The sequence below is a fragment of the Palaemon carinicauda genome, chromosome 19 (genome assembly GCF_036898095.1).
Source record: "Palaemon carinicauda isolate YSFRI2023 chromosome 19, ASM3689809v2, whole genome shotgun sequence".
NCBI classification, from domain to species: Eukaryota; Metazoa; Arthropoda; class Malacostraca; order Decapoda; family Palaemonidae; genus Palaemon; species Palaemon carinicauda.
Window position 1 is genome coordinate 23420127 of NC_090743.1, and position 26069 is coordinate 23446195.

The 26069-nt window shown below is 42.1% G+C and overlaps 1 protein-coding gene across 1 annotated transcript in view; it reads right to left on the reverse strand.

The window, feature by feature from the left end:
* Nucleotides 1-26069, reverse strand: part of bora (aurora kinase A activator-like protein bora) — a 101477-nt gene that overhangs the window by 26480 nt on the left and 48928 nt on the right. Inside the window, exons 7-9 of the mRNA XM_068393295.1 lie at nucleotides 25162-25247; nucleotides 14180-14289; nucleotides 9660-10599 (exon numbers count right to left, since the gene is read on the reverse strand). Coding sequence (XP_068249396.1) covers nucleotides 9660-10599; nucleotides 14180-14289; nucleotides 25162-25247 — 1136 coding nt within the window. The remainder of the gene's footprint in view (nucleotides 1-9659; nucleotides 10600-14179; nucleotides 14290-25161; nucleotides 25248-26069) is intronic.

Consider the following 26069-nt stretch of genomic DNA (forward strand, 5'->3'; position numbering starts at 1 on the left):
ATTTTAAAAGTCATACAAAGTTAAAGAAACATTATCAATGCCGAGACTGGATGTTGAGGAGCCACTGTCCTCAACTTGCTTACAACCACCCTTTGAGTTTTGTTAGGATTCAACTTCATGCCCATAATTTGTACCATACGCTAATTTTAGCTAGATCTCTATTAAGAGATTCAGCAAACCCATGATCTACATTCAGGAGATGGAATTGATGCAAAGAGAGTAGCATCATCTGCATATGCAACAAGCTTGTTTTCTAGGCCAACCCACATGTCTTGCGTATATAGTATGAAAAGTAATGAGACAAGAACACTACCTTGAGGAACACCAGATATCTCATTCCTAGACTCACTATGGTGCCCATCAACCACAACTCTTTGCAATCTATTACTTAAAAATTCAATAATGATGCTAAGAAAATACCCATCCATTCCAAACCGAGTTTAAAAACAAATGTCTGAGTTTGAAAACAAGGGTCTCATGATTAACACGGTCAAAGGCAGCACTAAAATCAAGGACAATTATATGAACTTCCTGACCACAATCGAGGGATTTTTGTACCCCATTGAAGATTGTAAGAAGGGCATCCCATTCTTCAAGGCCGTTATGAAAGCCAAATTGCAAACGGAGGAACAGATGATTACCTTCAGCAAACCTATTTAGATGTTTTGTCAAAAGACATTAAAAAACTTTAAATAACAAGGGAGTTATGGAAATTGGGTGGTAATCAGCAGGACTTGAGCTACCACAAACCCATTTACATAATGGAGTAACATTACCAATCCTCCAACAAGTGCTAAATGAACCTCTTCTTGCTAATTTACACAAAATAACAGATAACTTTGGGGCTAAGAAATCTGCATTCTTTATAAAAAAAAACAAAGGAAAAATGCCAATTGGATCTACAACTCCATAAGCATCAAGGCCCATCAAGAGCACTTTAATTTCACAAGATCAAAAAGCTAAACTAGTAAGTTTAGCCCCAGGAAAAGAAAAGAGGAAAATCCAGTTTCCCACTACTTTGCTTACTCTCAAACATTTTTAGTGGCAATTTTCCTCACCACTGGGGATCACAAACTTAGAACCTTTCAGGTATGGATTTATGAATCTGGGCCTTAAGGACTGGCACTGAGACCTGGAAGGCCATTCAGCACCCAAGTGCAACTAGGGTAAAACCTGCAGTTGCAAAATTAAGTTAAATCACAGAGTTTGGAAAGAAAGACAGAAGAAAGTAAGCTGGAACGGAGGCATAGGAGAAGCCTAATATGTGAATGCAGCTAGGGGTCTGGAAAAAAAACTGCAAAGACCTTTAAGTAATGGCACTGACAACATTACTTCCTAACAGGGGTTCTCATGCATGCTTATACCTCTAACCCTAGGAGAAACGGAGATTCCAAACTCATTTAGGATATATCACTCCGTTCTGGCTTAACACCTCCAAGTTCAAATTTTATTTAATTTTTTTGCATTAAATGTATTTTTCTTGCTTTACTGCTGGTTTTGGTCACATTTTAAATCTAAATAACTTGAACTCGACCCCTCAAACACAACGGCTAAATAGATGTGCAGACATTCAAAAGAGGTCAACAAAAGATAGGTGCACCACAATCAAAATGTTACCAACAAAGCTGCAATTAGCAACCATATCAGTAAAAAAATTATAATTATAATTTTATGTTGAATTTTGCCAACTGTAGAAAGATGTGAACAACTGCAGAATGGTGTGCACAGTCCTTACTATTGGGGCCCTAATTAAATATGGAAAGAAAATATTACTCATAGAAACAAAAAACTCTCTTAAATCTTAGGTGCCCAAATTACTGTTACAATATGACAAATTCGTAGATAATTTGTATTTTTCCTAACTATACGTATCTTAGCTATTTAATTGGGGTATTACTTTCGGCGTAGCTGAAATGACGAGCCATTAATTTCTAACGAGGGTTTACTACTCACACCGCTAGTTAGCGGGGGTAGGGGAGGGTAGCTTGCTACCCCCCCCCCCCCCTCTCACACACTTGTGCTTGAGCTCACTTTGCTTGGAGGTAGGACTTCAAGGGGGATAGGGCTGGCAGGCAAGTTTGGTTAAATAGCTAAGGTTTGTATGGTTAGGAAAAATACAAATTATCTATGAATTTATCATTTGTTCCGTTACTGGAATACAAACCACGCTACAATAGGGGTGACTCACCCATTAGGAAGGGTGGGCGTCCCAGCCAGTCCGGCTTTTGGCTTTGCCCGGGGGCTCCTTATTTGAGTGTGTAAGCACCCAAGAAATAAGGAGTCCCTGCACCTCGCTAAAACTTTGCTACGCAAGGTCTGCAGCCTACGCAAGCTGTGTGTGAAGGTATGAAGAAGTGTGACTTGTCCTAGAAAGTTGTTCTGAAGTTCTTTAGATGGAAACTTGTAGACTAGGACTTTCCCAATACCACCCCGTCAGGGTATGGGGACGTAACAGTATTAATCTTATTACTAGGAACACAAGGGAGCATGGTTTACCTGCAGTGGTTTGAGGTCAGCTATGCAGAGAACCCAGGATGCTGCTTTCCCCAAGAGAGGGGATGATGAAGAAAAGAATAAGGGCCACTCAAACCTTTTCATTCATGCAGACTAAAACTGGGTAACAATGCCCTCAACCTTCTGCTACTTGTCCAATAAGGAGCTTGAGGTTTTAAACCAGCTGTTGTGCAGCCACCACATGACCGATAGCGAACGTATCGAGTCTCCTGTGGGTCACGTCTTGCAGGTAGTGGGATGTGAATGTTGTTTGATGTTTCCACACCCCAGCTTGAAGAACCTGCGTCACTGAAAAATTTCTTTAGAAGGCCAGGGACGTAGCTATGCCCCTGACATCATGTGCTCTGGGGCGACGTGACGGAGGAGGGTCTGGATTCAGAGCCAGGTCAATGACCCTGCAAATCCATGCAGAGATGGTGTTCTTGGTGACCCTCCTCTTAGTCATCCCTGTGCTGATGAATAGTGCTGGCACACGAGGGCGGGCTGCAGCTTTTCTTTTGAGGTACAGCTTCAAGCTCCTTACTGGGCATAGTAGAAATGGTCTGGGTCATCTGTTACAGTACGGAGACTAGAAATCCGGAAGGAGTCGAATCGAGGATCCGCTACTCCTGGATTCTGAGTCTTAGCAATAAACTCAGGGATGAAGCTGAACGTTACCTCCCCCCATCCCCTTGAATGGGCGATGTCATACGAGAGACCATGAAGTTCGCAGACTCGCTTGGCTGAGGCCAAAGCTAGCAGGAATACCGTCTTCCAGGTTAGGTGGCGATCTGATGCCTGGCGTAATGGTTCATAGGGAGGCCTCTTAAGAGACCTGAGAACTCGAACCACGTCCCATGGGGGAGGTCTCGCTTCCGACTGAGGGCAGGTAAGTTCATAACTACGTATGAGTAGAGAAAGTTCTAGCGATGAGGAAATGTCCATTCCTTTCAGCCTGAAGGCTAGACTTAAGGCTGAGCAATAGCCTTTCACTGCCAAGACTGAAAGGCGCATTTCTTCACGCAAATACACGAGGAACTCCGCTATTGTTGGAATAGTGGCATCGAGTGGAGAGATACCCCTTCCACGACACCAACCACAGAAGACTTTCCACTTTGCCTGGTAGACTGCTGCCGAAGACTTTCGCAGGTGTCCAGACGTCCTGATCGCAACTTGTTGCAAAAATCCTCTCTCAGAGAGGAGATGCTGGATAGTCTCCAGGCGTGAAGCCGTAGTGAACCTACGGCTTTGTGGAAGATGTTGGCATGTGGTTGTTTGAGTAGATTGTGTCGTGGAGGGAGTTCTCTTGGTGGCTCCGTTAGGAGTTGCAGAAGGTCTGGGAACCATTCCACGTGATGCCATAGCGGAGCTATGAGGGTCATTGAAAGATTGACTGAAGTTCTGGTCTTGTTGAGTACCCTCCTCATCAGACAGAACGGGGGAAAGGCGTAAACGTCTATGTTGTCCCACCGTTGTTGGAAAGCATCTTGCCAGAGAGCCTTGGGGTCTGGGACTGGGGAACAGTACAGCGGGAGCCTGAAGTTCAGGGCCGTTGCGAAGAGGTCCACAGTCGGAGAACTCCACAAAGTCAGGACTTTGTTGGCTACTAGATGATCCAAAGACAACTCGGTACTCACTATCTGAGACGCTCTGCTCAGGTTGTCGGCGAGCACATTCCTTTTGCCCGGAATGAAGCGTGCCGATAGTGGTATCGAGTGGATTTCGGACTATCTCAGTATCTCTACTGCTAGATGGGATAGTTGCTGCCAAAATGTACCTCCTTGTTTGTTGATGTAGGCTACTACTGTGGTGTTGTCGCTCATCACCACCACAGAGTGACTTGCCAGGTACTGTTGGAACTGTTGAAGGGCCAGAAAGACGGCCTTCATCTCTAGGAGATTTATGTGGAGGTACTTTTCTGACTCTGACCAGAGGCCTGAGGTCGTGTGGTGCAGCACGTGGGCCCCCACCCTTTTTTTGAAGCGTCCGAAAACAGCATCAAATCCGGGGGGAGGACGAGAAGATTCACTAATTTTCGTAGGTTCTCGTCTGCCACCCAACACTGGAGATCCGTCAGTTCCGCAGGTCCCATGGGGATCTGGATGTCCGGGGAGTCGTACGCTTGATTCCACCGGGACTTGAGTCGCCACTGGAGGGATCTCATCCTGAGGCAACCATTGGGAACTAAACGGGCCAACGATGAAAGGTGACCGAGGAGACGTAACCACGATTGGGCTGGAAGTTCTTCTCGTCTGAGAAAAGGTCTTACGACCCTTCTCAGCCTTGCTATCCTGTCATCTGATGGGAAGGCTTTGTGGAGATTGGTGTCTACAATCATGCCTAGGTATACCAGTCTTTGAGTGGGAAGCAGTGAAGACTTCTTGAGATTTACCATGATCCCCAGATCTTGGCAAAGTCTCAGAAGTTTGTCTCGGTGTTGAATAAAGGTTGACACCGAGTCTGCTAGGATTAACCAGTGGTCCAGATAACGGAGGAGACGGATGCCAATCCTGTGTGCCCATGATGAAACTAGGGTGAACACTCTGGTGAAGACTTGTGGTGCTGTGGAGAGACCGAAGCACAGCACCTTGAACTGGTACTTTCTGTTGTCTAGGCTGAATCTTAAGTACTTCCTTGAAGACGGATGGACTGGGATCTGGAAGTACTCGTCATTTAGGTCCAGTGTGCACATGAAGTCTTGCGGTCTTACTGCTAGTCTGACCGTGTCCGCCGTCTCCATGCTGAACGGAATTTGTTTGACAAATTTGTTCAGAGCTGAGAGGTCGATGACTGGTCTCCAGACACCTTCTTTACAAGAAAGAGTCGACTGAAGAAGCCTGGAGATCCGTCGAGGACCTCTTGGAGAGCGCCCTTCTTCAACGGGGTCTGGACTTCTGCCCGAAGGGCTTGGCCCCCTTGCCGATCCCATGGCAAGGGAGTTCAATGACACTGGATTCGTCATCAGGAGAGGTAGAGATGTTATGAACGGGACGCGATGTCCTAGACTGATCACGGAGATTGTCCAGGAATCGGCCCCGAGTTGCTTCCACCTGTTTGAGCAACTTTGTAGGCATCCCCCCACTGGTTGACAGGCAGGGGGACTGCCTATCCTAGCGTCTGCAGCCACGGCTGCTCCCTCTAGGATTCTTGCCTCCCATGGAGGACTTTTTGCCTTTCCTTTCTTTGACAGGAAAGGGCTTAGACACCAAGGTCTTCGCTGCTGTTGTCGTCTTAGTGGTCTTGACTGGACGGGACTGCTGTGGTGCTGGAGGCTTATAGGGCTTGGATGTTAAAGCCCTATGAAGAAGGGAGTCTTGATGAGACTTCCTACACCTCTCAGTGGCATGTTCCACATCCTTAGGCTCGAACAAGATGGATCCCTCTAGAGAGGAATGTCAGAGCCTATTGATCTCGGTGCTAGGGACCTTCTGATGGAATCTCTCAGTTACTGCATCCCGACATTTCAGAATGGTATTTGCCCACAAGTTCGAGACTTGGTGGGCCAGAAACTCGATCGTGCGAGTACCTGAGAGAAGGAAGGTTTCCATAGCTTTCCTTGTACGTTCTTTGGAGAAATCCTCAGAATGTACCAGGATACCTAAGATCCCTAGCCAGATATCCAGCCACGAAGTGGCTTGCATAGCACACTTTGCAACTTTCTCCTGGTAGAGGATCTCGGCTGCCAAGAACGAGACCTGCCGGTTGGAGTCTCTCTCAAGAGGGACTCCCCTGGTAAGCTCTTCCAGTGAGTGGTGAAGAGGAAGAGCTAAACAAGGCTCCTCAAGGATCTCGAAGTACCTCCTCTGCTGTAGGCGAGGAGGTGGGAGGAGCTTGTTGGTGGTACTGTAACGGTTGGAGGAGGACATCTCGGAGAGCTGTAGAGAGATCTTGTCCCTGGTACTCTTAACCCCTTGAGACCAGGGCAGTGCTGCACTGGTCTTGGAGGGTTTCTGAGTACCAAAGACACGGTCCGAGACCGTGTCCTTGCCCTCTCGAGGAGGGATCTCTGGGTCGGAAAACCCGTTGAGAGCCCTCAGAGTCAGAACTTGACAAAACGCATGCTCTGACTCTTGCTGGTCTCCTCCTGTTGTAGGACTTGCAGCGAAGTCTCCTTCTGTCCCCAAAGGCTCTTCTTGGGGAGAGTCGTGGACATTCCTTGAGTGGCTAGCTGGCTCCATCCTAGTCCTAGTAGAGGACTTTGGCAATGTTTAGGAGTCCTTAGATTCCTTCCTGGGAAGGATGTAGGACTCCAACATTGACGAGGGTGGCATGTTCCTTTCAATCCCCGACTGAGTAAACACCTCGACGCGAGGAGAGGTTTCCCCCATTGGCGCGATGGGGGAAAGTCTCTCTTCACGTGATTCCCCTGGGGATGGGAAATCTTCGTCCGAAAGGGAAGGAGAGGCAGTCTGGGGGAAAGAAGGAACCTGCCTCGAAGGTCTGCGTGGAGTCAGTTTCGCCCTTGGGGAAGTTACCGCGTCTGGAACTCCTCTTTTTCACTTCAAAGGGGTAGAAATAGCAATGGATCTGTGCCCTAATTCAGAGAAGACAGGCTTGAAAGCCTGCGTTACGGCTCTGATCAGTGCACTGAACCAGGGCTGTTGGCTGACATGCGCTGTCAGACATACCCTTTGAAGGGACAGGAATTAAAGGATCCCTGGGAGGAGTCCTCATCATTGGTGGGTTCGCCTGTGATGGCTTTGGGATCCTGGACCCCTCTAGATGCTTCCCTTCTCCCACAATGCGCGGTGGCATGCGCTTGCGGGGAGGGGAATGAGGCGATGGCAACCTTGCCGTGCGTAGTTAAGCAGTCTCGCGCGCGGGAGGAAAATTGACGTTCACGCCAGGGAGAATAATGGGCCTTGCACGCGGGAAACTGCTGGTGCGCGAGCGTGCGTGCGGGAGACTGTTAGCGCGTACGTGCGCAGGATCAATGCGTTGAGTGTGCGGGCTAGAGTTCGTGCGTACCTGTACCAGCCGTACGGGGCGCGCGTGCAGGAGAAAGATCCCTAGCGGGCGGGCGCGCAGTTGAAACATGTGAGGCGCGTGGGCGTGCGATAGAACGTTAGCGCGAATCCGTTGGAGAGGATAGGCAAGCGCGCGCGTATCCTCACGGATGAGTGCGGGAGAAGGCTGGTGCGAAGGCGAGCGCTGGCGCGATGGTACTAGTTGGCACATGGGAGAAGCCAGCTTTGTTGACTTCCCAGCAGCACCCAGATCAGTAGATCGTTGGTGCGCAGTAGTTAGCTGTTGGGCGCATTTGCGCGCGGGCAGGAGACTGATGGCACATGGAAGAGCGCTGGCACGCAGGAGATCACTGGCGAGCAGGAGGTTGATGGCGTGCAGGAGAGCGCTGGCGCGCAGGTGAGAGTTGGCGCAGGCGCGTAGGGGAATGTTTGCGCTTAGGCTCAGGCAAGACCTGGCGTGCATGAGGGCGTGCATAGCGCGTGATGGAGCTATGCTCCTGTTGGGACGTATGCGCGTGTTGGCGCATACGCCGTTGATCCCCTGTGTTAGGGTTTAGAGATGGGGCCTGACGAGCTACTAAAGACCGCTCGTCAGGTTTCGTTGGCGCGCCTTAGCATGCTCAGGTGAAGCCTTGTTAGGCCTATGTAAAAAAGGTGACGGCAGGTCGGCAGGTCTGGCGGGTGGAAGGTCGACGTGTCCTTTAAAAGGACGACCTTCCACTGAAGGAGATCGCAAACGATCTGCAGAAAGGTTCAGGACCAGTGCAGGAACAGTGATAGGTGATTGATCTCGAGGCTCCTCTGCGGTAGACTGCAACGAAGATGATGAACCAAAGAGGTGCCTCCTCACCACAGGTGAGGGAAGGCCTCTTTGGCGAAGGGGAAGGCGAGCCTTCCGACGAATGCACCCTCTGGGGGCCGTTGGGTCAGCAAGCTGACCTTCTGCAGTCCTCCGAAGAGGAGTCTCTGTAAGTGAACTTCCCCGAGGGGAAGAAAAACCAGCCGGAGAGAATGACGATGGACTTAGTTTCTCCCTCGTAGGTTGAACAGAGACGTGAGAAACTAAGCCGTCAGCTACCGTAGGGTTTGAAGAGGCAGAGGTGATGGTGATACCGCATTGGATACCTCTGACACCACAACGTCGACAAGAGAGAGTGAGGATCAACCTCTGCCGATGACGGCGATTGCTTGACAGCGGCACCCAATCGGATGTAGTTAAGCAAAACCTCCTTGGAGGGCGAACCCGTAAGCCCCAAGGAGGACCAAAGGTGAAAAGGGGGGGTTAGTGACATATCCTCCCTAGGGAGAGATGGAGCTGCTTCACTAGGGGAAGCAACGTCATCTCTCGAGCCCCAAGGTTGGTAAACAGTACATTGGTCTACGCTACCACTCGACGGTCTCTCGAAAAAGACCGACAGAGTGGGAGCTTCGGAGGAGGTTTGGGCAACGGAAGAAGAGGCCTTGGGTTTTTCTCCTTTTAAAGAAACCTTCGAAGAAGAAATATCCCGTTTGGAATTCTTCTTCCGTCGTCGCGAAAACCTCTCCCACTGGAAGGTAGACCACTCCCTACACCTGTTGTTGCTATCACATCGTTGGCCCCTACAAGAAGGACAAAGGGCGTGAGGATCAGTCTCGACCGCCGACATGAATGTTCCACAGGGGCGGTCGGGAAACCCAGGGCAGGTGCGCATAATCGCAGAGGCCAACTTCACAAACAGAACTATAAAAAGAAAAAGGCAAAAGCATTAAATGGCTGCCAAATGACGGCGAGGATGAGAGCTAAAACACGTCCAACTACCATCCGAGCCGAGAGCAAAGTGAGCTCAAGCACAGGTGTGTGAGAGGGGGGGTGGCAAGCTACCCTCCCCTACCCCCGCTAACTAGCGGTGTGGGTAGTTAACCCTCGTTACAAATTAATGGCTCATCATTTCAGCTACGCCGAAAGTAATATCGCTATTAAATAGCGTGGTTTGTATTCCAGTTACGGAACAAACTAAAGTTTTTATTAATCCTTATTTTATGGAATATAGGAGTTATTACCATTTCCTAAATGAATATTTTAATTTCCAATAAATGGAATCAAACAATTAGCTTCACATGAATCTACTAAGGGAACAATAGAAAAAATTTATTTAACTACTATAAATAAAGCCCTTATAAGAAAAATATAGTATCAAAAAAGACAAAAATGTAACTTACTGAATTGCTAGAGGGGCTATTCTCTGCTTTGGATGCTGGAGATTTCTTTTGAACTGTATTACCATTTTCTTGATTTTCCATTTCTTGTCCTTTAGAATTAGACCCATGAACAAGTACTGGCTCTTGGGTGTTACTTTGACTGGCCTCAACCAACACAACTTCTCCATGAAATACTTTTGAAACCGATGCAGGACTAGACTTTGGCACAAAAGTTTTACTTTTAGGACTACACGTTCCTAAAGCATTATGACTAATAACACTAGATCCTGAGATTTTCTCAGAAGAATTGCTCACAACTTCTTCTGATTTATCACAAACCATATTTACATTATCAAAATCCCGCAACTCAAAAGTACTTCTGTCATCTCCTTTAGAATTATATGTCTGAATTTCACAACCAGTATTTGAGATCCCATCTACACTTGGACTATCCACATTTGATGGAACAGAGAGAGAGATTCTGCATTTAGGATGAGCTATTTCAGCTCCACTTGGTATTGTTAACATGCACTCAGAACTTTCACAGTTTGTATTTTGCTGAATTGGAGATAAATCAGTTGACGAGAGACACCTACGTTGAAATGTTGAACATATCTGACCTTCAATAGGAGACAAGTCTAGCGAATGCATGGGTTCTGATTCATATTGTGGAGAAGAAAAACCATCATACTTTCTTGGAAGGACTGAAGCTCTGATCAAATCCTTTTCAGTCACCTGTTCACTTGGAAAAGGTGGAGTTGAAGGGAGATGACGTCTCTGACTAGGATCAATTAAATTGTTAAATGATGGCTGAAATATTTCAGCACACCACTGTAAGCCTTTAGTATCCTCAGCATTGAATTCCCGGTTGATATCATCATCATCATGTAGAGGGAGGGGTGCAACAGGTGATGAAGATGCACTACTCTCTGAACTTGCAGTACCACGCGGACTGCACATCCTAAAAATTAGAGTACTTTAAGAAAATACTGTACTATAGCAAGTTTTAGAAAAGGTTATAAGATGCTGTGAGGTAGTGACAGTAAAATCACCATATAAGAACAGCTAGTTAAGAGGATGTGATGGGAGGATATATTTTGCGAGGAAGAACTAGGGAAAACAGTTCAGCAATTCACTCTAAGTCAAAGAATAACACTGCTAAAGGAGAGAAGTTGAAAACATAAAAGTATGGAGACCCAGGAATTCTATGATTACCATGTGATATGAAGTGTAAACATCATAAAAACAATCATTGCTCTCATTAAAAATAAGCTAATTTGATAAGATTCAGATAGATAAATAAAAAGTTGAAAGAAAAATGGAATTTTAATAAAAAAAAAAATTGTCTTTCTATATTCACCTGATACTGTATTCATATAGTTTCTCTCTGGGAGCTCAGAATTATCAATATTTACCCCTGAAATAAAAAATACCCTATTTTCTTTTCTTCCAATAGGCTCATACCTCTAACAACGTAATAAGACAATCTAACAGTTAATGGTAAGAAGCAAATCTGTGGGGTGCCAGTCTCTCTGTCTCTTCAGTCTTTCAAGTCAAAACTATTCCTTATATTGTCACCACACATGAGTGGGAAGCAGGACAGGCACGTATTTGAACATCAGGTGAGTATATAAATAAGTTTCATTATTAAAATTGTTTATTTCTCTGAACCTCCCCTGAAGTTCATATTGCTGACTCCCACACACTGATGGAGGTGGGACACCAGTGATAGAAAAATCAACGATATTATAGCTTTAACTAAGTTCAAATAGGACAGATTCTAGATTCACCTGTTTATTATTATTATTATTACTATTATTATTATTATTATTACTTGCTAAGCCACAACACTAGTTAGAAAAGCAGGATGCTATAAGCCCAAGGCCTCACAAAACTCACACAAAATACATTTGCAATAAATTACACCACATTTTATTTAGATAAAATCCTTTAGAAATAAGAGACTGATTATCTTAAAATGAAAACTTATCCTAAATCTATATCTAAATTATAAAGTAATACCTCTTTATATCGGTTCAACATACGTCAGTTTCTACTGTACGTCGCTCATCCTTACGCATAGAATTAAAAGATAAAATCCACTTTACATTGGTTTCTACTTCACACAATAATGATTAAGTGCTGGAATGTACAGAACTGTACTTCCCTTGAAGCTTATTGATGTATGTCTCTTTCTTTCATAAAATAAAAGCAGGCTTCAAGTACTTCTCCATGTTCAATACATGTATAATGAACGTAAGTCACTTCGTAGCGTGAAAATCTGACCTAAGTCAGAAATCAACTTATGTCCGGACACATGGAACCAACTAATGACAAGTAATGCTGTTACTGTAACCCCAAAATCAAACAATAACCTATAATTTATAAAAAGTAAGAGAAAACTATTAACTACTTGGGCTTAAAATGTTAACAGATTACATTGCCAGCTGCCAATACAGGACCAGGACCCCAACAATCTTGAGAAGTAAACCACGATTCTTCAAGGTAATGTTTAACGAAAATCAATTTGGTATGCCATGAGTTGCCGTTAAAACCACTTCCAAAGAAAGACGACAATCACATAACAAAGAATGGCTTTCAACTTGACAGGGTTGAATATTATTTCCTCGCTTTATTCCATAATATTATGAACTTACTTTCATTAGACTTAGATCCAATTCTTTGTTAGCTTCAGCTACCAAGCCTTCAATAAAAAATTACATGGCATTTCTGGTCAGAGGATGAGTAGGACCCTAATCCAACAAAGTTAAATAGGTACACTACCTATACTACCCTTGCATTTGTTTAAATAATACTGAAGATCTTTTACCAAAGGAATTTATCTTCTGATGTAATGACCTCATTCATTTCTAAGATGAGATGTGAAAAATCTGTGGCTTGCAGTTAATTTATGTATTTAGTGGAGGCCAACACCAATAGGAATTTATTTAAACAGTGAGATCTTTAATAGAAAGATTTTCTGATGGTTCAATTTTAAAATATTAAACTGTAAAACCACATCCAAATTCCATCAGACATATGCATTGGTTGCAGATCCAAAGGAGGACATATTCAGAACACTAAAATTTAAACAATCTGGATGAGGAGTAGTAAGTCGGATCAATGCAAAACAGTGACAAAAAAAAACAAAAATATTCTAGCGGCCCACAAATTCCACTCTTTCAATTAACTGCTAGACTGTCTCATTACTTTACTAGAGGCATGGGCCCACTGAAAGGAAAGAAAATTAAAATCTTATTTTATTTTAAAGTAAATGTCAATAATTCCAAGCCTCTGGAAAGAAGCAATATGATCATCAGGGGAGGTTCACAGAAATAATTATGAACTCAAAAAGGTTATCAAGAAAGAGCCAGAAAACAAACCATTAAAAAGTGAAAAATGCACACCAACAGATGTCTGCCATGTGGCATTAGGGAGTGGATATGGTAGAGGGACGTGGTCATCAAGAAAAAGAATAAGTTATGGAGGAATGCCTTCAACCTAGGACAGAGAGAGACATTGATATATAGAAGAGGAGTACAGTATAGCTAAAAGGCAGAGAAAAGATGAAAATGTAAGAGGGTCCAAGTATAAAAGATTAAAACAAAAAAATTGCAGTGGTGAAGAAAGATACTGGAACAATGGATTAGTATTTGGAACAATCCTCTGAATATAATAAATATGGAATAAAAGATGTTGGAATAATACAGCGATTGGTAAGATATAAAAGCTCAAAAGGTTTATAAGGGCTGCAGAGACATGCTATAAAGACCACCCATATTCAAAAGTTATTTAATTAAATCAGGAGATCCAATCACACATACTCTTGCCAAAATACTGCATGACAAAACCTGATAAAAGACGACACGAGATTAGAAGAGGGAAAGGGCTTTGTGATAACAGTAAACAAAAACAATACAATAAAACCTGAAACATGATGCTACAAGGGTTTTACTAGATAAAGTGTTTGAACAAATTTGAAAATAATGAAATAAATCCAAGAGAAGTACATCACAGGTTATGTAGAAGTCAAATCCTCTATAACGGAAAGTCATTCTTATTTTTTTCAAGTTTTTTCTTGTATTCAAAGATAAGCAAGGTGAGGTTGCTGGAATGACTAAGGCAACACTGGCAGTGAGGGTGTTACTGACAATGGCTGGCAAGGATTTATTTTCTTATTGCTTTGGGTAAATGTTTAGGGATACCTTTCTAATATCCAAAATTTCAGCCTTTTACTTTTAAAGCATTTACTTTATATCTTTCTACCTAGTTTTCCAACTTCTTCCATTTCCATCTTTCTCCAATTTTCCCCTCTCATGTAAGAACAAACCATCAGGGTCAACTTTATCAAATTTTACATCTAAAACAGAGTGGATTTGGTAAAACTACTGTACTATATAATCATTGTAAATTTACTCTAATATCAGTTATAAGAATATATTTCAAAACTTTTATATTAGCTAACTGAAATTATGCAAGTAATCACAAAAAAATCACCATAAAGATGTTCATAATTAACAATCACAATACACAGTACTTACGGAGTAGCATTCACCAAATCTTCGGCACTGAAGAGAAGCTTACGTCTTAGTGTGGTATTATTCAAATTATTGCATTCTTCTGTCTCGACAGTACCTTGGCAACACTGATCCTACATAAACAAAATTATATTTTCATTATAAAATAAATTTTTGAATATACTTACCCGGTGAATATATAAATAGCTGACGTCTCCGACGGTCGACAGATTCCAAAAACTCGCGAGCGATCGCCATGAAGGCTGCCGGGTGTGCCCACCAGCGCCGAATATCGGCCAGATACCGCATATACTTCTCAACCAAACCAGTTCTTCTCAGTCCGTAGGGTCTCTATCGGGGAGGAAGGGAGGGCCTTTAATATTCTATATTCACCGGGTAAGTATATTCAAAAATTTATTTTATGATGAAAATATAATTTTTAAATATTAAACTTAGCCGGTGAATATATAAATAGCTGATTCGCACCCATGGTGGTGGGTAGAGACCAGTATTAAAACAATAAAGGCGTATATGCTCAAGAGTTTTTGACAAATATTCAAAAAACAAACTTAAGTATAGGTACCTGGTAAGGAAGCTGACTCTGATGATTACTCTGCCTCATTAGTCCGCTATCCTCACGGAGCCCAGCGATCCTCTTAGGATGCTGAAAGACTCCCAGGAGCTGCTATATCCAGGGTGAACACCCCTATAACAGGACCTCATCAATACCCTTAATCTGGGCGCTCTCAAGAAACAATATTTTGACCACCCGCCAAATCAAAAAGATTGCGAAAGACTTCTTAGTCTCCCGTGCAACCCAAAACAAGATTAAAAATTTCAAGAGTAGATTAAAAGGATATTGGGATTAAGGGAATGTAGTGGTAGAGCCTTCACCCACTACTGCACTCGCTGCTACGAATGGTCCCAGTGTGTAGCAGTCCTCATAAAGAGTCTGGACATCTTTCAAGTAAGGTCGCGTCCATAATACTTTTAATGGATCTATTTTGCTTAAACGATGCTGAAGTTGCTATCGCTCTAACTTCATGAGCCTTGACTTTAAGTAAATTACGATCCTTCTCACTTAAATGAGAGTGTGCCTCCCGAATCAAAAGTCTAATAAAATAAGACAACGCATTCTTAGACATGGGCAAAGAGGGCTTTTTAACGGAGCACCATAAAGCCTCTGAACAACCTCGTAGCAGTTTAGTTCTGGAAAAATAAAATTTAAGAGCTCTAACGGGGCACAGCACTCTTTCAACTTCAATCCCCACAATCTCAGAAAGACTGGGGATTTCAAATGATTTAGGCCAAGGACGAGACGGAAGTTCATTCTTGGCCAAAAAACCAAGTTGAAGAGAACATACTGCTTTATTAGCGGAGAAGCCGATATTCTTGCTAAAAGCATGTATCTCACTAACCCTTTTAGCCGAAGCCAAACTCACCAAAAAAAGTGTCTTGAGGGTAAGATCCTTCAGGGAGGCTGAATTTAATGGTTCAAACCTGTCTGACATAAGGAACTGTAGGACCACGTCCAAGTTACAAGCAGGAGTCGAAATATGACGCTCCTTGGAAGTCTCGAAAGACTTAAGCAGGTCTTGGAGATCTTTGTTATTAGAAAGATCCAAACCCCTATGCCTGAAAACAGAAGCTAACATGCTTCTGTAGCCTTTAATGGTGGATGCAGAGAGGGAGCGACCGTTTCTCAGATAAAGCAGAAAATCCGCAATCTGCGCTACAGAGGCACTGGAAGAGGAAATAGAGGAGGACTTGCACCAGTCTCTAAATACCTCCCATTTCGACTGATAGATCCTGATGGTAGAGGATCTTCTAGCCCTCGCGATCGCTCTAGCTGCCTCCTTCGAAAACCCTCGAGCTCTAGAGAGTCTTTCGATAGTCTGAAGGCAGTTAGACGAAGCGCGGGGAGGCTTTGATGAAATCTCTTTACGTGAGGCTGTCGCAAGAGATCCATCCGCAACGGCAGACTTCTTGGAACGTCTACCAGCCATAGAAGTACCTCTGTGAACCACTCTCTCGCGGGCCAGAGGGGAGCAACCAACGTCAACCTGGTCCCTTCGTGAGAGGCGAACTTCTGCAGCACTTTGTTTAGGATCTTAAAAGGTGGAAAGGCATAAACGTCCAGGTGAGACCAGTCCAGCAGGAAAGCGTCTATGTGGGCTGCCTCTGGATCTGGAACTGGAGAGCAGTAAGTCGAGAGCCTCTTTGTCAGTGAAGTCGCAAAAAGATCTATGGTGGGTTGACACCATGTCATCCATAGCTTCTCGCACACAGTCTTGTGCAACGTCCACTCCATGGAGATGACTTGTCCTCTTCTGCTGAGGCAGTCCGCCAAGACATTCATTTCTCCTTGCACAAATCTCGTCAAAAGAGAGATGTTACTTGCCTTAAATGGAGTTCCTTCTGATCCGTGGATCAAAGACCCGAGCATTCCAGACTGTCCAGTGGAGCTCCCTAACCCAAATCCGATGCATCTGAATACAACACATGGTTTGGGTTCTTGATCGCAAGAGAAAGACCTTCTCGAAGTCTGATGTTGCTGTCCCACCCAGTCAGACATGTCTAGACTGAGTTGGAGATTGGGAAAGAGATACTCTCTAAGCCCTTCTTCTTGTTCCAATGGTTTAGGTGAAATTGGAGAGGGCAAAGGTTGAGTCTCCCCAGAGAGATAAACTACTCCAGCGATGAAAGAGTTCCCACGAGGCTCGTTCAAACTCTTACAGAGCAAATGTTTTTCTCTTGCAAGTGACGGACTTTTAACAGAGCTTGTTCCATTCTTGCGGGAGACGAAAAGGCCCGAAAAATTCGACACTGTATCTCCATCCCCAAATAAAGAATAGTCTGGGATGGAGTACAGTACTGTAAGTTACGACTTCTCTACGTTCACTATGAGACCTAGCTCCTTGGTTAGGTCTAATGTCCATTAGAGGCTCTCCAGACAGCGATTTAATGACGACGCCCTGATTAGCCAGTCGTCAAAATAAAGGAAGGCTCTGAATCCTCAAAAAATGTAGAAAGCTTGCTACATTTTGCAAGAGCCTTGTAAAAACAAGAGGAGCAGGAATGAGGCCGAAGCACAGTGCTCGTAAATGGTACACTACTTTCCCGTCCACAAACCTCAGATGTTGTTGAAAGTTTGGATGAATCGGGATGTGGAAGTATGCATCCTGAAGGTCGAGAGAGACCATCCAGTCGCCTTCCCTTACTGCTGCCAAGACAGATTTGGTAGTCTTCATCGTGAACTTTGTCTTGACAATGAACACATTGAGCGCACTTACATTTTAAGTACTCCTGCAGTGAACGTGGTTGCCAGTTCATTGGAGCCATCCCTGATAGCCTTGTTCATGCATGACATAATTGTACAGCAATACATTGACAGCTGGAGAGACCTTCTTACTTAAGGCTCCCAGGGACCAATCCAACAAATAAATACTTCAAACGCTCGAAAAAACTCCTAACAGGAGATGGTCTAGCTCTGAAGCAGACCATAAAATCTTGGAGCGTCTCATGGCTAGACGATGAGGAGAGTCCACTAGGCTTAAGAAGTCTCCCTGGGCAGAGGCAGGTACTCCCCAACCGAGAACTTCTCCTGTGTCACACCAGACGCTCGAGCGAGAAGCTAATTAAGGAGGAAAAGCAAAAGCAGACTTTCCTAAACTTCTCCTGGATTCCAACCAGTCTCCCAGTAAGAGCATGGCTCTCTTGGAAGAACAAGAGAGAACTGACTTCGTAAATGTAGGAGTCGAAGAAAGTCATGCCAAGAGTAAACTCAGACGGCGGAGCAGCCGTTACAAAACAAGTAGGACAAAATTTCACTAAAGAAATTCATAATTATAAAACAAAGGATTGTTGGACCACCCTAGGTTACTCCTCTTCTGAATGACTCCCCAAAGGTACATTAGTTGAAAGGGGGTCATCAACTTCTTCAGAAGGCACATCATCTGATAAATCTAAAGTCTTGCGAGAAGGAGATTTATATTCAGAATGACGTGAAGGAAAAGCCTGACAGGCTACATCAACTTGTATATGAACAGAAGTTAAAGTTGGAGGGTCGATGTCACGTCGTGACTGCAGAGAATGTTATTCTACTACACGTCGTGACAGAAGTGACTGACGTTCAAACGTCCCGTAGTAACAGCGGTGACTGCTGTTCAATGCTTTATCGTGACTACGGTGACTGACCCTCGACGTCACGTCATGTCTACGGTGTCTACCGCTCAACATCACGTCGTGTCTGCGGTGTCTGCAGCTCAACATCATGCTGTGACTGCGGTGGCTGACGTTCAAAGCGATCAAAGTTACATCGAGATTTATGCTCCGCATCTCGTTTAACAGCAAAGCTGTCACTAGGGATAACGTCAGCGTGACGTAACAAAGCTTGTTTAGAAGGTTGAAGACCTGAATCACGTATCCCAGAACCGTGACGTACAAAAAGCAAAGGATCCATTCGCACAGGAACAGGATCGTAAGCTTCTATTAAAGAAGAAAGCTTTAACAGCATATCTAGCAAAACACTTAACTTCGGATCAACCTGTGACTGCGGTGACTGACGTTCAAACGTCACGTAGTAACAGTGGTGACTGCTGATCGATGCTATATCGTGACTACGGTGACTGACACTCGACGTCACATCGAGTCTGTGGCAGAAACGTCTGTACATGAACGTCATCGCTATGAACGGGACTCTCATGATGACTACAGCTAGGACATTGAACTTGTTCTGAAGGAACTAATAAACGTTTCAACCGTCTCGAAACCTTACGCCCAGATTTTTAAAGAGACGAATCATCGGAAGACGAGGAGAAACTTCGTCTCTCCTGTCTTATGGCAAGGACGTGCTTGACGAGCAACGTCTGATACCTTTGAGGGAACGTCTGTTCGTTGGTTTACACCTCTCACTCCCTTAGGTCCTACGACATTCCTTCTCCCTGGTGCAGGAGAGCCTGAAAGAGGTCTCGGACTAGGCAAGCGACAAGCACGAACAAACGAACCCTCCGCAACACTGAACATGTTTTTCGCACTTTCTTCACTGATATCGCATTTTTTAATAATTTTACATTAGACATGAATAAAGCTGATTTCTACCTGAAGCACGCAATTTTCCCTTAAATCAAAAGGTTAGAATTGCGAAATATGTCGTATAATGTAAGCACATTAGTACAAAATGAAACACACATGCAAAAATTAATAAACATATACATATATATCGAATAAAACGGAAATATACAAAGTTAAAAAGATCAGTGACTGGGGATGAGACTAAAACTAGTTCACTAAGGACTACGTTTTCAATCTCTCACCGTACAGTGCCTTGGGATGAGAATAAAAACTAAAACGTTTTATCCTCTCTCCCCGTACAGAGACTTGGGACGAGAGTAAAAATCTGAATCGAGAACAACGTTACTCGCTCCCAAACTCCTTGTACAGAGACTTGGGACGAGAATAGAGATCGGATCGTTCTCTCTTTCTCTCTCTCTCTCTCTCTTGTCAATCACAAGAGAATGGCCCACTCACTCTTCGTCAATAACAGGTTATTTGACTAAGGGAAAAAACTAAAAGGACTAAGAAATTGAAAATTAACATGTTCCTTTAAATTAGTATCTAAAAAAATTCAGTTTGTAAGAATAATGAACAAAACGTCAAAATCGATTTACTCTTTCTGCTAAGTGAAACCGTGATTCTCTCTTTCTCTATCGTAACGATAGAGCGCAAACTGCGTAGCATAAATAAACCAAACGTTAGTTCATCTTTGAAAAACAGCACGAAGACTATTCAAAGAATAAATTTCTTAAAATATTTTCTAAAAATATTCATCTCATCAATCTAAACAAAAATAAAAGTTGAAAGGGCTCAACGTTGTTTAACTTCGTTTTCCAAGTCAGGACCGCCTACAAAGAATAGGCGAAGGCCGCTTATAAACAAAAACATAAAATTTATCTTGGTGTTTAGTATAAATGGAAAGCTAATCGAAGAGGCCTAATAAAGGCGGTGAGATATAAAATATATAGAGGTAAATCTATAAATATCAACAATAATTTATAAAGTGATAAAATAATTACTAAAAGCCTTTAACACACTTCCGTACACTGAGGGAAGGGTCGGCCATCTTTTCTCTATGGAAAAACCAGAGCGAGATTAAAAAAGCAAGGGCAAAAACTTTTCCTCTCCTTTCAAAAGCATTTCTTTTGAAGATAGTATTGAATGATCCAACACGGCGAAAGCAATAAAACCAAAACCAAGTACTTCACCAATCAGTAGAAACTCGAGGTCAAGCGCGAGCGGAACCAGTGTTGTCTGTAACACCGACAGAGAAGAACTGGTTTGGTTGAGAAGTATATGCGGTATCTGGCCGATAGTCGGCGCTGGTGGGCACACCCGGCAGCCTTCATAGCGATCGCTCGCGAGTTTTTGGAATCTGTCGACCGTCGGAGACGTCAGCTATTTATATATTTACCGGCTAAGTTTAATATTTAAAAAATAATATTCATTCATCACAATATAGTATGAAATCACACCCTGAAAAACTACTGGTATGTCTTATAATTTCTATCAATTAGGAATAAAAATCTGTATGAATCTATTTAATCTTATTACCTAATATCTTTATTGGGAGATAATATAAGGGTCGCACTGGGATAAGGAGAGCATCGAGATGATATCGCGCCGCGACCAGAGAACTTACTGGGGGTCGAGACCTGAGCAAGCATGCTCTCTGACCCAGGGTTAGCCTCAGGGCGCGTATCCCTCCGCCTGAGGTTACCCCTCATAGAAAACGGGAATAGGGTAAACTACACAAAACTCTGGTCGGATGGGAGTAGATCCCGGTTACTCCTAAGAAAGTAGTTCGAGGTAAGTACTCCGTGTTGGAACAACTCCCGATTAAGGAATTCAAAATCTATTTCTCTTAGATGGGAACACAAACTTTTCTTAGCAAAATTCAAATGAAATTCTTATATGAACATTACTAACATACTAGCTGCAATGCAAAAGTAAATGGTTAGAGGACGGAAATTACCATTTTCGATAACCAAAAACAAGATGATAATGCTACTAATGATCCCAATTAGGCAAACACCCCTTTCCTAGAAAATTATTTTCATTATATTTGGAAGAATATCTCTAAAAAAGCACTTATTATTTAATGATGTGCTGTCAAAACAAACTGGACTTATGTCAAGTAAATGTTTAATAAAAACTAACAGGTACCCATAATGGAAACATGAGATTTCTACTTTGCTAAGAGGAGGAGACAAATTCAAATATTAGAATGAAAGGGTCCCTTATTGAGAATCTATTATTTAGTATGGCAAGGTTGGGATTTTGTCGTTTTAGAAACTTAGTTTTTCTAAACACGTTTTAGAAGGGATTCTAGTTAACTAGTATAGTTAAACAAGGTTACCAAGAAGTGGAGAGTCCAAGTGACTTAGGAGATGTTTCTACAGTGACCATCTTGATATCTCTTTAGGAATAAAAACAAACAGTGATGAAGAATCAACTTCAAATATAGAATTGGTAGGAAGATTCTTGTTGATTATCCAAGGGAGTTCCCTTATAAGCGAGGTTTCCAAAACTCTCTTTGTTCACAGATGCTTCTTAGAAGTTGCTAGTAATAGGGAATGCAAAGTGATGGATTTAGTCAACACAGCAGCATTTATTTATATCCGAAATATGAGGAACAGGTTAGTATCCTTACACCAAATAGCAGAATAGCTATCAAAGGTCGAGAAAAAGTTCTATTTTTCCTTTGCTTTATCCAGGAAAATTCAAATATATTAACATACCAATAAAGCAATAAAAATCTGATTCTTCCAAACAAATGGTCTTTAAGTTCATCAGGATGATGAGAAATTTGCAATTGATGGAGATGAACACAATACATGTTTGCAAAATCTCTTAACAAAATAGTACTTTTGTTTACTGGATAAAGATTCATTAGCAAGGAAAGGTGGATACCATGTCACAGGACTGATATAATCTTGATCTGTTAGCCTTTCCACCATTCACCATGATTTGATCAATGATAAACAATGCAAAAGGTCAAAGAACAGCAGGATGACTCCTTGCTCCATTTTGGCCTAAAGTGGGTACAGTCATTCCTTTTTTGTTAGAAAAGATCAATGGAATGAAGTCTTTGTCAGTTTTGATGTGGATGGGTTTTCTACGGACCGTGACACACACACACACACACACACACACACACACACACACACACACACACACACACACTCACTCACTCACTCACTCACTCACTCACTCACTCACTCACTCACTCACTCACTCTCTTCTTTTATTTTTTTTTAGAAAACATTGTTCTGGTGGGATAACAGAAGATGAGCATTTTACAATATCATCTCAATCAAAAGTCTCACAAAGAGTAGTATGACTCTGGTGGTTACTTTCTGACCTCTACAAGTGGCTTACAGATTTGTAGCCTCTACTGTCTGAGTGCCCAAGATGGTTGCCATACAAAACCAGTCTTCTTGGACAACTGGTTTTGAGAGCGGTACACCCAAATCCATATGGGTTACATCTAACCAGATGGATACTGTCCACTGTATTATCAGAAACAAAATGGTTTTAAGTCCTCTAGATTGCCTATTTTAGTTCCAAAAGGCAGTCTACTAATAATATACAGTATGTCAAAGACAATGGAATATTTATTTTTACTGGTGCAAGCCAAGAACTACATCAGTAACTAGTAGTAGATTGAATAATAATGTTAAATTTTCCATTCCTTATTCATGAAGAGAAACTGTCCATATCAGAAATGGCAACAACTGTAGACTGGGTAGTCCTAGAGAGGACTTGCCGCAGTTTTTCTGTGGACGGAATGCCCTCTAAAACTAAGGAAAGTAGTAAAGTCTTCAAAGCCAGCACCTCATCAACATCAGGCTCATTACAGAGTGAAGGGCAATGTTAACCTGATTCTCTATAAGGGAATCAGATAAAACTACCTCATTAGTAGATACAGAAGATCAGGGTTGTTCTGATTCTTCACCGACCCTGGAGAAGGCTGGAGAAGACTAACTGAGGGCGTAAAAAGAGAACTACCGAATTTTTTCAGCCTTGAGGATGACCCCAACGGAGAAAAGTGTCCCAATTTGCCTTCTTCCATCTCTTACTATATAAGCCTCTGCGGCAACAAGCATTTATAACACTCCTAACAAGGAGAAGGCCCCAAAGTCATGTGCCCGGCAAGAATGACACAAAGAATGCGGCTCAATGTGACTCCTGTTAATTAAGGTGCAGCACTTTCAGCCAGCAACTCCAGGGGAGCACTATATGTCCGCATGTTTCTCCATTCAACGAACGCAAACACACACTAAAGACAAAAAGAGAAAAGATTGAAGTAACCAAGTTAGAGAGACCAAGAGTACGTTTCTATTGCTCAACGGGTTAAGTCAAAGTGTCTTACCAGTGTACATTCCAAGTAACCCGCCAATAACTGATACCTCATTATAAATCTTAACAGTCGAGTTTCCAGATTTGCTGAAATCGTAATCCTATTAAAGAATGGTTTGTACCCATGTAAGAACCAACTAGATTTAAGGCCTAAGCCTACTGAACAAAATAAAATGAGAAATTTTTAGTTTCAATGGGGTAAACATTGATATAAGCAAGCTCCTAGAGATGTACACTAATTTGAATATCATGCGAGTATAGACATGACAAATTTCATTGTTAAAATTGCGTTTTATTTCTTTGTAATTCGTCAAATATGAAAATCAGTATAATCTCAGTAATAAAATATGTTTGAGTGCATGAATTAGAGTGCATATATCATTAACAAATTTTATAAATAAAGGCATATAGCATACAGTGAAGAACAAGTAAAAAAATAATGCTAGATGTTGCAGGAAAATCATGGTAAAAGCATCAAAATAAAAACATCTTGAAACTACATAGGAAATTACCCCAAATTTAAATACATTACCCAGAACGTGGGAGCTTTAAGCGAGCGAAATGCTGAATTCAAATGCTATTTCCTTTTTTAGGAACTACGACGGAGATACTTCATAAAAAGAAGAAAAGATCAAATTTTGCTAATCTAGATTAAATATATATCTCAATCAGACCATCAATGGGTTTATTGCCAGAATTCCATCAAAGAATAACTCTAGTGCTGCAATCTTTTGATAGCAAATTTTTAGCTTTCGATCTTATTAACTTGATAAAAAAAAAAATTATATCTTTCTTATCACCTCTCATTTAAAAAATCGTCATTACCAAGATGGTTATGATTCCTTATTCAATACTGTATCAACAGAGCATCAAAACAAAATATGGCAAAATAAGAAAGTTTAAAATAACCTTAAAACATGCATACAATAAAAAAAAAATTCACAATCAGTAACAACACCTGAATCCAAAAATCAACAAATGCCTTTTTATATTCAAAAGTCATAGGAAATAAAATACACAAGAACCCTATATCAATATCTATGAAATAATTTTTTAAAATAGTTCCCTTACAGAAAACTACTTTATAGACAAAGAGTTCAGAAACTTTTGCTGAATATGATATAAACAATTAAACAAAAATATTACAATCACCTATGCCTATCAAATTCCATTCTCTAGTGAGAGTGGTTTGTGATTTCTAGAATTTGGGCAATATTGACCAATGCTGGGCCCAGGGAGACCATTCATAACCAAGGTGCTACTGGAGGGGAAAAGTCAGAAGTTGCACTATAAAGTGACAGTTGAAAGAGGTTGGACAGTATGATGGAAGAAATAAACAGGGAATGGAAATAAAGCAGAAAGCTAAATAGTAAGTGCAGCTAATGAGACAATTTAGTAATGCATCACATAAGGTCCCCTAACCCCAAGGAGAGACCAAGGGTTACACCAACAACTGGTGACTGTCTTTAGTTTTGTTTGCCAAAATGAAATCATTTTCAAAGAATAAACAATTGAAAAACTGCGCTAAAGAGAAAAACCAGGATATACGAATGAACAGAAAACCTTGAAATATATAAATTAACACTTGCCTGGGTAAATGTCAAGTATGGTTCTAGAGCAGCCTCAACTGATTCTGGAAGTACCATAGGCAGAGACAGCTCAGTTTGGCAACTTACTGGAAAAAAAAGATGAAGGTTATAATTTCACAATGTGTACAGCAAGCAATATCAAGTGATGAAAAGCATGTAAAACGAAGTAGCTCTAACAACTTCTTACAATATAATCTACATATTTTAAACATTTAATTGAGAGAGCCAGAGATAAAAAGATTATACAACCATAAAACAGTTGAATAAACATTCCTCATAACTGTCAAATCAACGATATTCAAAATAAATAACTTATTAAAAGATACACTGACCCTTTGAGCACCATAAGTAATTTACATCTGGTAAAAACTACTCCCTCCAACCACATATTATGAAAATTATATCGGATAAAAAGGGCATATCTTAAAAAATCTCTGCAATTTTTCCAGAAGTAGATAGAGGATGTAAAAGGTCTGGCCATGCATTGGAGCATTGTTGTTCACAATGGACAATATGACTATGACTCAACAGAATGACCAGTGCTGGATGGTAAAGGACAGGGAAATCAGCCCCTCTTGGATCTTGGCCATAACTGCTATGCAGAATGTGTCCAAGAGTTTGTGCCATTGGTTTGCTTATGTGTCAACAATTTTTCAATCTTTCTGGTTGAAATTTTCTATGCTTCTTGTTGAATAGTTTTACTGTTGATTTAGCATAAAATCAAAATGACCAAGGGTGTTTGTGGTACTGTGTCAAGAGGCAAATGTAAGTGGCAAGGCACCTCGATGTTGGTGATTCTGGCAAGCACTTGAGAGTGGAGGCATCAGTAAGTTGCAGCATAGAAGAAAATATGCCTCAAAAGCATGAATTCATCCACACGTTAAACCTCTGTGAAGGAGCTAACCTGA